At 38.4% G+C, this 16,377-nt stretch overlaps 1 protein-coding gene across 1 annotated transcript in view; it reads left to right on the top strand.

Moving 5' to 3' along the window:
• Nucleotides 1-16,377, top strand: part of otofa (otoferlin a) — a 106,656-nt gene that overhangs the window by 1,061 nt on the left and 89,218 nt on the right. The window contains exon 2 of the mRNA XM_042503597.1: nt 9,243-9,301. Within this exon, the coding sequence (XP_042359531.1) occupies nt 9,243-9,301 (59 nt within the window). The remainder of the gene's footprint in view (nt 1-9,242; nt 9,302-16,377) is intronic.

The raw sequence follows: 16,377 nt of genomic DNA, 5'->3' as shown, positions 1-16,377 counted from the left end.
CTGTCATTAATAACCATATTTCACAGTTATTGGTGTGACATTGGAGAGTTTTTTAAATAAAACATGATTGTCAAACCCACTTGCAGGTTCCAATGCCTTCCCATATTTTGGGGATTTGCTTCTGCAGTGGCGCAGAAGCAAATCTGCTATTAAATTGTTATATTCAGGTTTTTTTTTTGTTTTTTTTTTTTTGCAGCTGTCAGGAGAGAGACTTCTCTTAGCTTGAATATAAATAATTAGAATATTAATAATTCATAGCCACAAAATGAAAAACCAATATATAACTGCCTGTATATCCCTGGGAATAGTGAGACTATAGTGATTTCTCATTACTGCTTTTATTTGATGGTAGGGCTGCACAATAGACAAAAATAAATAGAAAAAATAGATACATAAAAAAAGAAACTGGCATATTTTGATTTCAATATTAGTCACAATTTTAGTAGGAATTTTAATTTTTGCACTTCCTTTTCACTTAAAAAATATATTTAAAAATGATGATGACATGACTTTTTCTGAAGTGTGTACAAAACAAGCATCTTCCCTCAGGTCTGGAATATGATTTGTAAACTGGGGCACTTCTGTAGAACCACAATGCTTCATTATAATGGCATGTTGTGACACATTTTACCTTTGCCAAAAAATTGCTGCTCCTGTGATTTGGATTTTGCACTTAGGCATATTGTGATATCACTAGTGTTTCGATTAACTGCGCACCCATACTTGATGGGTCACTTTACTCATAAAGCAATAAGAGGGCAGTAGGTTAGAAGCTGGTGGCATTGATTCCTAAAGATATTGATGGAAAGGCTCTTTTTTATCATACCTTTGGGATAATTGCCAATCCACTAGTCCTTGGGCGTTTTATAGCTCCTGCAGAGTCATTATCCTAACACCTGACATGCTGTGTCTCTCCTGGGGTTCAAAGAGGAATCACTCTAGGATTGGAGGGACCTTTGAAGGGAGTTTAGTGAATTCATTCATCCTCACCTTTTTTTTGCATGTGGGTTTGAGAGAGGAACAGAAAAAGGAGAAGTGTGTGTGTTTCAGCACCTTGGACAGCGATCAGTCCGCTTGCTGACAGATGTCAGGTGTTCACTCCCAGCTGATCTCTGATTAGACTCCTCCTGTCAGCATCAGTACTGTGTAGGATGATACACCCCTTCTTCCTCTCTCCACTGTTCTGTGAGTGTGTGTGTGTGTGTGTGTGTGTGTGTGTGCGCACTGGAGAGAGGATGGCTTTCAGTGTTGTGCTCTGTGCTGCAGTGAATTCACCAGGGTCTTGATTTTACATGAACCGTGTCATCCAAGTCAAGGATTAGATCGTCTGTTCTTCCACCCCAGGGGCCAACTGTCGACACAGTAGCTGCAATTCATCTGTTTGCTAAGTTGTTGGGTTAAGCAGCAGTGTGTGTGTGTGTGTGTGTGTGTGTGTGTGTGTGTGTGTGTGTGTGTGTGTGTGTGTGCGCCTTTTTAATATCCCAATTTCTGCCCTACGGTGTCTTAATTATTCAGTGCTAATTCAAATCTTGCCCAGTTCAAGACATTCACCTATGTCAAATGTTGCATATGACACACACACACAAAAAAAAGAAAAGGGGCCCAGGTAATCTTATTTTAGTTGCAGGACAGGTGAAACATGGCATCAATAAAAAAGAAAAGGTCTGCAACATTTGTAAACAGTAGTTACCATGAAAGGTTTGCAGATACTTGCCCACTATAAACATCTTCTGACTTAACTTTTTGAAACCTGATTTAGGAAAAAAACAAGAAAACGGACATGGAAAAAATAAAATAAAAAATAATTATAAAAAAAATAAAATATATCTTTTTTACACATCCTTTCTGTTACATAATTTTTGAATGTATAATTATGATTTAATAATAATAATTATAACATTTTTCCCCTTTAAAAAAAATCTAATAATCCTCTTTCTCATTAAAAAAAAAAAAAAAGAATATTTACCTTTTACAAATTTCTTGCATTTTGTGGGACTTTTCTTGTTAAACAGCTGCTTGTCTTTCCCCCCATGTTTTTGAAAGAAATAAAACAGTTAAGATCAACATAAGAATTTATTTCAGTACATGTTTGTGCCCCCCTGGTGAATGTAAGTCACAGCAATCTCTTTTCAGCTGTTTTTGGTCTTTAACTAACCAACTTTTTTGCTCCTTAATGCTCCATTATGTTCAGCAGCTAGCTGGCTAACGTTAGCTGCTAACTTTGGCTGTTTGTTTGTTTGTTTATTAGCATAACTAACTAAGTAGCTACATCCGGGTAACTGTGACTATGAACCGGCGGAAGTTCAAAAATTCACAGGGTCGCTCGCTGCTCAGAGGGGATTTTAACAGTCACAGGAGACTCCTAAAATCACCCACAGATATTATACAAATATACAAGAAAAATGCAAATATCTCTGTATCATAAATGAGGATTTTTAGCCCAAGATAAGTTTCCCAATTTCCACACTTTCAGATGACATTTGCAAGCGGACCTCTATGTTTGTTTTGATTAGGGAAACAGCGTCTCAGTTCGGAAACAGGTCAAAAACACGGAATATTTTTCATGGTCAGGCTTTGGCACTCTGGAAACAGCTTCAGGACAATGGTATGTGTTTTTCAAACGACGTTTTAATATTTCAAACATCGCCAATTTATTTTGAGACACTGATGATTAATGTTAGCCGAAGGTATGCTAGCTAAAACACACGAGAGCACAAACTGGGGCTAACACTCGGCAGGTGTTGTGCGGTAACTACAGTAACTTTAACGTCTTTTAGCCTCATTTCGTTGTGGTTTTGCTTCTCTTTGTAGTTTTTAAGCATCACTCTGGTTTTGTGTGTGTTTGTTGTCATTTTGTGTCTGTAGCAGCATCTAATTGTAGTTTGAGTCGCTTTGTAGCTGCTCTTTCAGAGTCCCCGTGGATTCTGAAAAAGTCCTAAAATGCATTGAATTCATTCATCTAAAAATTAGGCCTTAACTGGTGTTAAAATTGCTTAAATCAGTCTTTCAAAAATCTACAAGATAGAGTCATTGGAGTCAAGTAGGATGTTATGAATTGCTTTTTTCTGACGTTGCATTGTAAAATCATAAAATATTTGGTAACGTTTATATTTTAAAATAACATACTGAATTCCTCTTCTTGAACTCTTCATGATGGGAATTAATGCGGTGGAATAATCCCATATACAGAGTGAGGCATACCAATTCAGTAATAAATCACTAATAAATGTGAGATTTTTCCCAGTTCTAACCGGATTTGACTTTTTCCCTTGACCAAAAACTTCAGTTTTCATGTTACAATTAATCTTTGGGCAAAAGTGTTTCTAACTTTTTTTTTAACTACCAAACTTTTTTTTTGTTTGTGTTTTTCAAATTAAGGTTTAGGTTACTGTAAAATCGGTCTTAAATTTCATCCAGAGAGGCATAAAAAAAAGTCTTAAATTGAATTTGCCTTAAGCTGCAATCATATTTGTATATCTTTTTTGTAGTCATTGCAATCATGTTGTGTCTCTTTACAATTAATTTAAGTTTGTTTGTGTCTCTGTAGCCATTTTCCATCTCTTTGTGGTAATTTTGTGTCTGTTATTTCTTTGTCGTCAATTTGTCTCTTTTTTCTTTTTCTTTTTTCTCTTTGTGTCTCTTTTAGTCATTAAATGTCTCTTTTTGGTAATAAAAATGACACTTAAGTCCTTTGGGTCTGTAGTTGGTAGGCCCGTTCAGTAATCCATCCACGATTTCATCTCATATAACGTCACACATGCTCTTTCTTTCAAGTGGCATTTATCACGTTAAAGCATATTTCTAGTCATTTTGAGTGTTTCGTTGTTTGGCATGATATTTAGTTGAGAGACATGAGATATAATTAAAAAAGGAAAGAGAAATCATTTCATCTGAGGGGTCAAATGCAAAGTTTGTCATTCATTTTGATATTTATGGGTCATTAGATAACAGAGTAGAGAGTCACAGGAAAGGTGGGCGAGGGAGAGTGGTGCAACAATAGATGCGAGTTGGGATCAAACCTATTGTACACTGACTGAATCACCACCGCGCTCACCATATTACAAATTTAATTAAAAAAAATACTGTTTTGGATTGATTGGAAGTATTTTGCTAGTCACTAAGAAAATCTATTATTTTCCAATTTAAGGGCCAATGGAGGCTTATGTCTTCCTTAGCAGTTACTTTGCCACAGATGAAAAGAATTTTAAATGGGATATTTTATTACCCTTTTCACACACTGAAAACAAACTGTTTAGCATTTCTTCTCCCTCTATCTGTCTTTCTCCTCGTCTCTCAATTGCATTTAAAGTAAGCTATTTATTGAAGATATAATAACCCATATTTTTATCACTACTGCCCAAATTCCAACTGATAGATATTATGTGATGATTCTTCTTCTACTCGCAGTATTTGTGTCAGTCTTGCTGCAGCCTCAGTCTCTTTGATTGTTGTGGGTTTTTGAGTCATGCTTTTCCTTAAAAACTGTCAGCAGCGCTTCCTGAGTGCTTTCAGCTCAAACAACTTCCCGTCTTGAGAGGAAGAGGTTTGTCAGGAAGCCCCAGCCCCTCCTGAACATATCAAACTATATATGACCCTTCGAGCCGCTAGTTGGGATGATGGTATGTCTGATGGGGAAAGAGACCAAAAACACAAAATCCAGAATCAAACATCTAAAATATTTTGAGAAAATAAAAGCCATAAATCAGTGCATTCGATAGTATTCAGGATGTATCATCTAAAAAATAAAGCAATAACGAAGACTGTAGAGTTCCCTGTCCAGTCAGACTCAGACTGGTTCATTATTATCTACCAAGGGCGATGAAGTCTTCTTCAAAGGGGAGGCATCAAAACTTAATTGATTTTGTGACACGTCTTTGATGAATCCCTGCTGTTATCTGTAGCTCATGGCTTTATCAAAGACTGACACTACAGCTCTTGTTGCTTATAGGCTGGGCCTCTGCTTAGTAGCCTGCAGTATTGCACGCTGTAGAGTAGCGTTAACTTATGATTTAAAGCATTATTTTCACTTCAAAGACTTATTTCACACTACAGCTTGCTTGTTTCAGCCCATCTCCCTTCTTCTCTGTCGCTTACCACACTGTAAGTCTGATTTTACTTTCAAAAAATCTAGGAAACTAGAAGGAAAATTTAAGTAAATATAACAATTAATCTTAATGTATGTTTACTTTATATCTAATTGGAAAGTGTACTTAAAATGTAGTCATGTTTACTTAATATTGTGTAGCTGATGCAAGTTAAGGACAAGTTTAATTAAATCAGTCTTTCAAAGTTTTAGTGACTTCATTAAACCAGGATGCTTTGCTATATATCTTTATTCTAGTGGCTGCAAACTAGTCATATTTGTATTTTCCTAAACATGTTGACAAAACAGAACAGGCAGATCTCTATACTTCATTATTGCCAAAATAATCTTTATCAAGTTAAGTCAGACTAACTTGGTTTACTGAAGTTGCTAACACTTAGAAAGAATAAGGTAATTTCAATTGTCATTTTTAAGTTGCAACAACTTCACAAAATTAAGTAAATATAGCTAAATTTTAAGTAAACTTAACAATTAGTTATAAAATGAACATAAATTGTGATCAATAGTTATATTTACTTTTAAATGCAATCGGTTTCCAAGATTATTTTAAGTAAGACCAACTTGTCAGGTTTTACAGTGCGCTTGTCAAACAACTTCACATCCATGCTGCTGCTTGAGGACTTTGTTTGTGGTCTTTCTAACTCTAAGTCTTCAATATTTTCTAGCAGAAACAGAACTTTGTTTAATTTAATGTTTCCTACACATCATTTGTATTCCTCTCCGTCCCCGCAGCACACTAAAACTCGTTTCTTTATGTCTTTTGCTGGAGCCGAAATTTACTGTGTGTTTAATGTGAATTGTGATGCCTATTTAGGACATACATCTTCTCCTGCTCAGCTCAAAAACTGGTCATGGAAGAAGACAAAATAAAATCCCAGTATGGAACAACAAAGATGAGCTGCTCTGAGGCATACAGGGAGCCTCTGATTACATCCCAAACATTAAGGCAGATGAACAAAATGCTTTCCACTTTTCTATTCTGCTCTCAATGTTTCTGTTTTGTTTCGCCCTGTAGAGCCGGGTGAAACTGAGGAAAAGCTGAAATCTTTCATAGTGTTCTCCGCCCTTCCCTTTTACTCTTTTCATCTCCATCTGTCTGCTTGAAAATAATAATCTTCATTCCTTTTCTGTCTTTCACCAAAGGTCGGTTCTTTCAGTGCCTCTCTGTTTCTCTTTGTTTCCAACAAGGCCAAAAGGCAACCTGATTAGCAGCATGTTGTTTTAGTTTGGTGCTGAGCACCTTACATAAGCCTCGCATGATCTACTTTTCTAAACCCACGTCTCCGTTAGATGAAAACACTGGTGTGACAGCGATGCCTCTGTTTTGAATAATGTAGGAGGAGTATTGTTTTGTTCCCTCTCTGACATTAGATTGGTGTTTATTAAAAAAAAGATTTTAAAGGATGTGGGCTTTGTAGGGTTATTAAGAGTTGAGCTGTAGGAATTTATTGATTAGTTGTCAACTGTTAAATTAATCGCCAACTAATCTGATAATTGGGTAACCAGTTTGGGTAATTTTTAAGAAAACTAAAAAATTCCAGCTTCATAAATGTGAATATTTTCTGTTTTTCTTTATGCCAGTTAACTGAATATTTCCAAAACAAGATATTTGAGGACATCATTTTGGTCTTTGGGAAACACTGATTAACATTTTTCCCAATTTTCTGACCTCTTATATACCAAAAAATCAGAAATCAACAAAATCAGTTGATTGAGAGAGTTCAACAGATTAATCAACAATGAAACTTCGTGTTAGTTGCAGCCTCAGAATGAGTAGTGACGGAAATGAGAGATGGTTTCACTACAGTCAAAATTGGCAAGTTGTCATGGTAAAATTGTGTAGATGTGGTTTGAAGAATCATAATATATTTTCAGTTTTGTTTTTGCATGTTCATGTGTCTTTTTCTAAAGGTAGTTTGCTTGGTGAATATGTGAAAAGAAACTTTCAGCACAAATTATAATAACGCATCACAGCCAGGCAGAAACTATTTATTTCTATTCAAATTTTTAATTACTGCCAAAAAAAAACTGCAATTTGAAGGTCCCTGTTCATGTGTGTATACTTACAGTACATATATACATATGAATATGTGTCTGTACACGTCAGCTGTCCACATGCACCCGAACAAACATCAACGCCTGCACAAAGCCTCAGATACACAAAGCAAACGACTGGCACAAAGCAGAATACACCCAGCAGTCCAGCACCATTCACGAGCAACACAAAGCAGCCAGGTGATTACAGGCGGTAGCACACACGAGTGAGTCGGGTTACTGCAAAGTGAATGGCTCTCTGCACTGTGTATAACCTTGAATACACACTGCACCAAGACAATATTGTTTTCACGAAAACTTAATCATGTGGAAAGCCTAAAATCTTGGCAAAAATCTCACTTCTTTTATGTTTCTGTTCAGCTGAAGTGTTTTCTCACTGTTTATTTTTCTTCCGTCGCATAATGAGTCATATTGTAGCCATGCATTTCCTTTCTGTCTCCTGTGGCTCCACACAGCCTGTCTCATTTGTGTATTTATCAGGTACTTAAGGCATTCGTTTGTCTTTTGTCTTTTCACTGGTCTTTAATGTGACAGATGTAAACAGGTTTGAGACAGCAATGTTGACAATGTCTCATGGCAAATTGATCCTTTACTTTAGTATAAGAAGCAAAACTACACTTCAAAAGTACTCTATTTCATGTAGTAATCCTGCATTAAAAAAATACTACTTTTTCTATTTTAAACATAAGCCATGAACCAAAGAAAACAAGTGATTGTCCTACATGCAAAACAGATACAATAGAGACAAGACAAATAAAGAACAGAAAAAAAGAGACAAATCTTAAGTAAAAAATCAGAGTGTATCACATGTAGTAAAGTAAAAGTATAAAATATCATCAAGTGGAAATACTTTAATACAGTTTAAAAGAAGCTGATCCAATTTCTACTACAGCTTTCAGACACATTTCAGTTTTTACCATGGGTGGATTTATGAAACAATGAGCCCGAGGGCACAGACATGCAGAAGGCCCCACCACCTCTCCTACATGAAAGCAAAACAGAGACTTTCTAATTGTTTACATGCTTTTTGATGTTGTTTTCCGACTCTTTGTAGTTGTAATGCCTCTGTGATTTTCTGTCTGTTAGTGATTGTATTGAATGTCTTTCTATTTGTGTAATGTCTCTTAGTGGTTGTTCTGAGTCTCTTTGTAGTTGCTTTGTGGGTCTTTGTAAGCCTTTTGTGTCTCTTTGCAGTTGTTTTGACCCTTTTTGTAGTAATTGTGAGTCTCTTTGCATCTCTATGTATTTTTTGTGTCTCTTTGTGGTCATTTTAAGTCTCTTTCTCCTGGAGGGGTATTTTGCAGGTGAAGGCCCGGTGGGGCTTGTTGACTTTTTGAAGTCGTTTATATGTCTCTTTGTCAGTTTGCGTCTCTTTGTAGTTGTTTTGTGTCTTAGCGGCCAATTTGAGTCACTTTGTAGTTGGTTTGCATCCCTTTATAGAAATTATATGTCTCTTTTTTGTCTATTTGAAGTTATTTTGAGTCTCTTTGCAGTTGCTTTGTGTATTTCTATGGCCATTTAGTGTCTCCGTAGTTGCCTTGCATCTCTATGTAGTCATGAATGTCTCTATGGTCATTTTGTGTATCTTTGCAGTTATTTTGAGTCTCTTTGTAGTTGTTTTGCCCCTTTTAGTAGTCATTGAGGTCCTTTTTGCATCTCCTTGTAGTTGTGTCGCTTTGAAGTTATTTTGAGTCTCTTTGCAGTTTGTGTTTCTTTGTTGTCATTTTCTCTCTGTGCTTTTTATTGTTTTTTTTTTTACCCTTTTTGTAGTAATTTTGTAGTTAGATTGAGTCTCTTTTTAGCCTGCCCCAGGACCTGTTCCAGTTTGGCCCGTTCAGTGTTTACAGTAGTCTTTGTTTTTTTTACTGGTTTTGAATGCTGCCATTTTTTTTAATATACTGTGACTGACAACCTACCTGCCCCTGCTACCTGCCATAATACAAGCAGATAAAAGTAAACACCAAGCAAGATATCTTTTGCTTCTGTTGTTAAATTGCCCATTCTGTGTGTGCTGTATCAAACTTAAGTGACATTTCGAACCATTTATCTGTTTCTAACCTCTAAATTCCTCCTCACCTTCCAGGTCTGCCCTTCTACAGCCGTGTGGCAGAGAACTGTGAGGAGGTGGCACACTTTAATGAGGTCAGTGTCTTCATTTCCACCGTCATTCACTAACTCACCTCGATAATGAGGATAAGCAATTATCTTTCAACTTAAAAGAAACCACAACCTTCGCCGTCTCCCCTGCAAACAGTAATATGCTGATTTGAGAGGCCGCAGGTTTTCTTAATGAACCTGGTGTTCAATAATTAGAGGAGACATAATGGCGGTAATAGACTCAACTTTCATTTTTTAGTAGAGTAATACAACTCAAACTCAACAGTATGTATCATTAGGTATAATTGGGTACAGGAGCATCTCATAATTAATGTAACTGCTATAAAGGAAGCATCTCATAATATTATTGCTATTAACTAGTCAGTTAATAGCTTTTAGTTCTTGTTATTGGATACTTCAAATTTGCTTCTGTAGAAACACTTTACAGTTAAGGTGCTTAACATTGAGAATAAAGAACATTAGATGTGGATTATGTATCTAGTAGATTCAGTGCCTCTTGAGAGTAAAACAATCAAATTGCTAATATTATTTAAATCAGTTTGGTGCCTGTAATCTTCTAAGTTACCTTAGCTGGCATTGTGTCATTGAATCTGATAAAATATGATGTCGTAGCTTGATTTTAAAGAAGCTTCTGTCATTACTGCAGTTCCAATTTTTCACCCTCTTAACATCTGGTTAAAAAGGGCACGCTACATCCTGCACTGGCACTTAACATTGACTGTACATATGGCTAGTGAAGTATTGAATCATTTAACATGGATGTAATTCCCAGGATACTTGACGGCTCACAGACACATGGATAAACACAAGCCTCTTTCACACACAGTTCCCATCATATTATTGGGACAACCCCTCAGGCGCTGCGAGTGATTTTCTCTTTTCATACATTCAGGAACATTTCCATCTTGTGTCTTTTCACACATGCCATGACAATGCCGGAATAGATGGGGCCTTAATGCAACACGTATGGATGCAAACTGCTTTTAAATTCAACAGAAGTTGATGGGGCAAGGCTGGATGTACATGTACAAGGCGGAAGATGTTCTTTTTTTTATGAGCATGGTGGGCAAGGAGCTATTTCTCTCTGGTGCCATAAGAAGTTGTAATATTTGTTAGTTATCAAGTCAGTCAGTAAAGCATTGGTCATTGATTTGCTTGCTTCGTGTAGGGCATTTTTCGTCAGACAGATGCAACCCTTTACATGCTTATCCCTTCAATGTTACAGCTTTTCTTCACAACACAGCTGTACAGGCATTTTCCTTTAAATGTTCTTGGATAGACTACAGACTGTAAAAATAACTGAGGAAGCTGTGACATCACCTCTTGGTTTGTGGACTCCTGTTTTGAAAAGGTTTGGCATTTTGGCCGCTGTAATCTTATTTTTTGGAGCCAGAAGTGACCATATTTGGGCGAAAGGCTGGTGCTATGATGGAGCGAGGGGTTGATCTGACTGAGAGGCGGAGGACACTGTCAGCATACAGCCTGTCACTCAAAGTAGCTAGCCCTTTAATATATGGAACCTAAAGCCCTAATGGTTTAGTTATATAAAATGGTTGAGTTATATAAAATGGTTGAGTTATATAAAAAAGTACCCCCGTACAGTTGTCATTAGTGTTTGCATTAGCCATAGAGGCCAAAACTGGCTGTAGACATGTTTATTTCTGCTGTAAAGTTGGGCATTTTAACATGGGGGTCTGTGGGAACTAACTGGTTTCAGGAGCTAGCCTTAAGCAGCTGTTCAATGAATTGCAGTTTTGGCACTTTTGTGTAGCCACCTGAATAGACTGCATGTGTGAAAGAGGGCTGTGCTGTACTTACCAATAACCCCCCTAAGAATCATAGAATTAATGATCTACCCAAAATCTCACTTATTCTCGCTGCAAATGGCCGATGTCCTGCCAAGTGTTTCCTAACTGCCCTCTCCTGTTCACTGATGGCCTATCAGGGTCTGAGAGGCGAGGCAGAGGTAGAGGCCTCCACCCATGCATGACACTGAACACTTGCTCCGTTGTAATTAAACCAGACACTCCACCGCTGTGGAGAGGAAGAGCTGATCCCCCAAATAGTTCTTCTGCCAGAACTGGAGGTCCTTTTGACTTGAAAAAGAAAGTTCAAAGGATGTGAACACAGACCTGTGAAAGTCTTTGAGGTCCTCATGGATTTCACTGCTGCCCCTCTGGTGCTGGTTAGTCCATATCTTTGGTGGCTGTTGTGAGATTCTGGGAGATGTTCCCAATAGGACTCCTGCACTCTTGTCACACTGATAACCCTTTTGCTCTTAATAAGCTCTGGATCTTAAACTCTCTCTTCAGGATTTATAAATCCTTGGCACAAGCTACCAAACCAGCCTGCTTTCCACCAGTTTTGAGCAGAACTATTGTAATCAAGGTTGTATTGTTGATGGAGAATGTTGCATAATAAACAACACAATAACAGAAGCAGCAAGACATCAGAATGCATTAACCTATACCTATTTTTTGTGTCATCATAGTTTTGTTGTTTTTAGTATCCTAAAAACAAGTATTGACCTACTATAAATGAGACAGCTGCTCTTTTTTTCTGTTGTTTTTCACTTGATGTCTCCATTGTAGCCATGCCTATCTTCTCTTCATGCAGAACAGTGGCTCTCAAACTTTTTTTCAACGCTGTAACCTCTTTGAAAAATATTTTTAACAAAGCACCAAGCATTTTTGATAGAGAAGAAAATGTCTTCATAAACGAGTATGATACAGAACTGTGCCATCATCATCTGATGTGCTGAGCGACAAGCGTGTAGCTAAAAAATACTGAAATAGTAAATTTCAAATGTTTAGATCCATCACTAAATTTGGTATCTCAGCTTTGGTGTCTGATTGTATTAGTAGCGAAAGAGATAAAGAGCTAGTGAAAGCAGTGTGTGAGCGTGTGTGAGCCCGTGATGGTGACAGTGAGGCTGTAGTGACCAGAGCAGAGAGTATGACATTAATAATAGCAATGCAGTGTGCAAACAGTTTACCTTTAGGCTCCAGACCCAAGACAAGTTTCTGTGTCTGGCCAAGCCTATTTTTTACTGGCAAAAATGAAAAGTTGCCTTTTTTGCTGCCACTGACAATGTAGGAGGCAGGTGACAGCTTGGTTCAAACTACGGGACCTCCATGTGATGATTTCATTATCCTCATATGCATATTCGTGCAACCCATGCTAGCAGTGGACTGGTGGCAAGTGATGGTTTAGCGGATCAGTTGATGATGTACGGTTAACAGTGCTGCAAAAGTAGTTGCACTCTAGATGGTCAGGTTTCGCTGCACTCTGGGCGTACATGTATGTGACAGCACAGAATCAGCACAGGAGCAGGTTAGCAGCAGAGCAGTGCACTCCTACATTTTGGTGAAAACATTTACCCTCCAGTGTGGTGGATAGTCTTTGGAGATTTACTCTCCAAATGGAAAATCTACCTGCATTTGGCGCTTGTTGGGTATGAATTTCGGACCCTGATTGTAGTTGCCCTGAACTGCTTCTTTCTCAAATGTAGTTATGCAATCATTTTAGGAATTATGCATTACTGATACCCCTCAGTACCCCCAGGGGTATACATACCCCCTTTTTTGAGAAATTCCGCTGTAGAATATGACAAGCCCACTCATGTTGTCATGGTTCGCACTGCAGGTCAAGGAAAAGTGGCTACTGTTCATGTTCAGTATCAATTTATTTTTGGTTAAACTGCTCTGACCGGGGCGTCCGGTGGCTCAGTCAGTAGAACGGCGGCCCATGTACAGAGGTTGTATTCTCGCTGCATCGGCCTTTGCTGCATGTCACCCTCTCTCTCTCTCTCCCACTTTCACGCTCACACTGTCCTGTCAAGTAAAGGCAATAAAAGCCAGAAAAACAATTACTCTGACCATTTCAAAATTAGGTGCACGAACTCGAACAGAACCTGTTTCATGTTGGTTGAAAAGGCTATGAGAAACCAGCATTATGATGGATTTAAATGCAAAGAGTCATACAAGGGAGCAGAGGAGGGATATAAGAAAGAGACGAGGGCTGAGGGATCACGAACCAAGTGCTGGAGGAAATCCTTACAGAGTGAAAGCAAAAGAGACAGAACAAAGGTAGGGGATAAAGTCAGGGAATGAAATCAGAAAAAAAACAAAAGAAAGAGGGCCTCAAACACATACAGTGCCTTCCGTGGGGAGTTTTTTCTCTCTCTCTCTCTGAGCTGCTTGCTTTTACAGAGAAAAGCATTTTTTCTTTGATGGGCTCACAGGCAGAGGGCTGCTTCCTTAGCTGATAACCAGGGCTTTTGTTTTCAGTCTAATCAGGAAAATGGCTTAATGACTGTACACTTTTGGTAACTTACATAGCAACACACACACATTCATAGTCCCTGCAGAGATTACGGACTTTTTTTTCTTTCTTTTTTTGTAGCATTATGGGTGAAATATAGGAAAGAAAAGTAGATAAAAGGGATAAATCTGTCAGAAATATACAGTATAATGGTACATTATATTATTCCTGAGGCCTGACTACAGTGGCTGGTACAGAAGTAGTACGGAGTTGCTGCCACTGATATGTGATCTCTTGTGGCAGCCTCACCCGATGCTCTCGTTGCGGCCCTGTAGTGCTGGCGAGGTCGTTAGCATCACTCAGCATCAATATAAACGTCCAGGCTTCCCTTGGGACGACTTGTGCTGCAAGTAGTTCCTGAGTCTGTGTGTGTATATGTATGTGCGGTTGTGTTACATGCTGCTGGTGCCTGAGAGTAGTACATGTAGTGTTTTCCTAGCCACCCCCACCCCACAAACTCTTGAGCGATTCCTCATCACATCATCTGACATCTTCATCCTCAGCACAGGAACATTTGCATGGCTCAGTAAGCTCAGTCCAGCCCCTGGAGTTGAGGGCCATTAGCATAGAGCTGTGTGTCTTGTTGCTTCATGCATGGACTAGCAGGATGCCTTTGAACTAGTATGCGGATAGACTGGATGGGGAATCTGTATTCATTATTCATTCCATGCTGGGGCTTGGCTTTTAGCTGCAGTACACCAGGGCTTCCCCCTCACTAGTTAGACATAACTAGAGCAAAGAACAGAAAGCCCTGTAAGTGCCTCATGTGACCACAGGGTTCATTCAGTTTGGGCCTGTGGATATAGCTACATTACAAATGTATGTGTTGTGTGTAAGAGAGAGGGCACATGAAAAATTTGAACTTGATTATGAATTTGGTTTTGTTTAGTTTACAAACATGTCAAGAGATTTGAACTGTGCAGACAAGGGAAGGAGAATTATTATGCAAACATAATGAGTGCAGTGCACTAGCCTCCAGCTGCTACATCTCTCGACAGTGTGCTAAGTGTACAGTCTGACTTTTTAATGAGAGTCTTGATTACGTAATGCTAAATTCTGAATCCCACGACTTTTGCACAGCTTTTTCAGGCCATTGTGTACTTACTGTTTTCAAGCCTGACTCCGACATGTTAGCATACTACTAATTAGTTTGCAGCTCAATGGAGTTATCCAGGAATGACTCCAGCAACCCAAAAATGAGTTAGCATTTAAACGATCCTGGTTTCCTTGTCACAAAGTCAGTGTTTTTTTGTTTTTTTAAAGATATTTTTCATGGCGTATTTGCCTTTAATTGATAGGACAGCACAAGTTTCAAAGGGGGAGAGGCTGTAATTGAACCCATGGCCACTGCAGTAAGGACACAGCCTCCATACATGGGGCGCCTGCTCTAACCCACTGATCCACCAGTCGCCCCGTCAGTGGGTTTTTTGAATGGGTTTTTGGTTAGATGCCTGAAATAAGGTCTGTGGTTAACACAAGACATTGTATTTTGAAGCCTGTATGTATTTTTTGTATTTATATATGTGTGTGTATACAATCATATATTTATGTGTGTGTGTGTGTGTGTGTGTGTGTGTGTGTGTGTGTGTGTGTGTATATCGCCCACCCCGACCACAACAGTAGTCTTGTGATAAAGGAGACTAGGAATTAAATTTATACACATTATAAGTGTTGCAAAATTGCAAGGATGAACTGTTGTGAATACAACATCCTGGAAGGACTTGTTAACATGCAAAACCATGATCTTTCCCTAAACCTAGACAAAATGCTTTTCATGCTTAAACCTAACCATACAATGGATATGAAACCTCAGCTATGGTGTTAAAATGCTGTTGTTTATACACCAACCACCCTGTACACAAATGACTTGTGAAAAAACATAGAATTTACTTAGCGACAAACATTGTCAATGTACTTACAAAACCTAATTTGCAAAAGAAACGAGTTGTTTATAAAAACAATTTGTAGGGGACAGGGTTGCTGTTTTACTTGTCGTCATGTCATCGTTAATGCTCTTGCTGTACTTTGCCACTGAAAGCCTCATTAGCCTGATAAGGATGCTGAACTCATGGGTCTGCTGCGGCTTACCAAAGAGGGTAGGAAGAGTCCACAGTGAAGTCACTTCCACAAACTTCCTGACTGGCTCTGTAATCAGGTTTGGGAAGTTAGTGGGCTTAAGGAAGGCGTATCCGTTATTTGAGAGCATACCACTATCAGGGTGAGGTTTTTAAACTGATATATATCATACCCAGTAGAACAGGATTCATATCCACTGAGTCATCTGAGAATAAAAGACTCTTAAAACATAACTTCATGCATTCGAGTGATCCACCTCTGAAGGTCATATTTCAGCTTATACAGCACTTCACTGATCCTTTGACCACAAATAAGAAGGTGAAGAGTAGGAGTTGCCTTTGGACTATAGACACAAGCTGCAATATTGCCGGCGCTAAAAATAGTTTATGAACTTCACCAGTTTTTAAGATTCAGGGCCGCTCCAGGGAGGTGCTTTCCCATCCCCGAGTATACTGAATAAATGATGATCTGAGCAGAATATTTTCTTTGCTCGCTTAGAGTTGGAGGGAAGCTGAAAGCTGGAATCTGAGCAGCCAAAATTAGCCGAGTAGAATCTAATGTTGACATAATTACTGTATAGGAACTACTTGAGTTTCTTTTTGTTTTTAGGGTGGTTTATGCATTAGTGCTGTGAACACAGATTTATAACAAAAACATTCTTTCTGTGAGGAATGCTGTATTTATACTTTGTTGCGTGAGCT

The sequence above is a fragment of the Plectropomus leopardus genome, chromosome 16 (genome assembly GCF_008729295.1).
Source record: "Plectropomus leopardus isolate mb chromosome 16, YSFRI_Pleo_2.0, whole genome shotgun sequence".
NCBI classification, from domain to species: domain Eukaryota; kingdom Metazoa; phylum Chordata; class Actinopteri; order Perciformes; family Serranidae; genus Plectropomus; species Plectropomus leopardus.
Note: the sequence above shows the minus strand (reverse complement) of the source record. Positions and strands in the feature narration are given on the sequence as shown.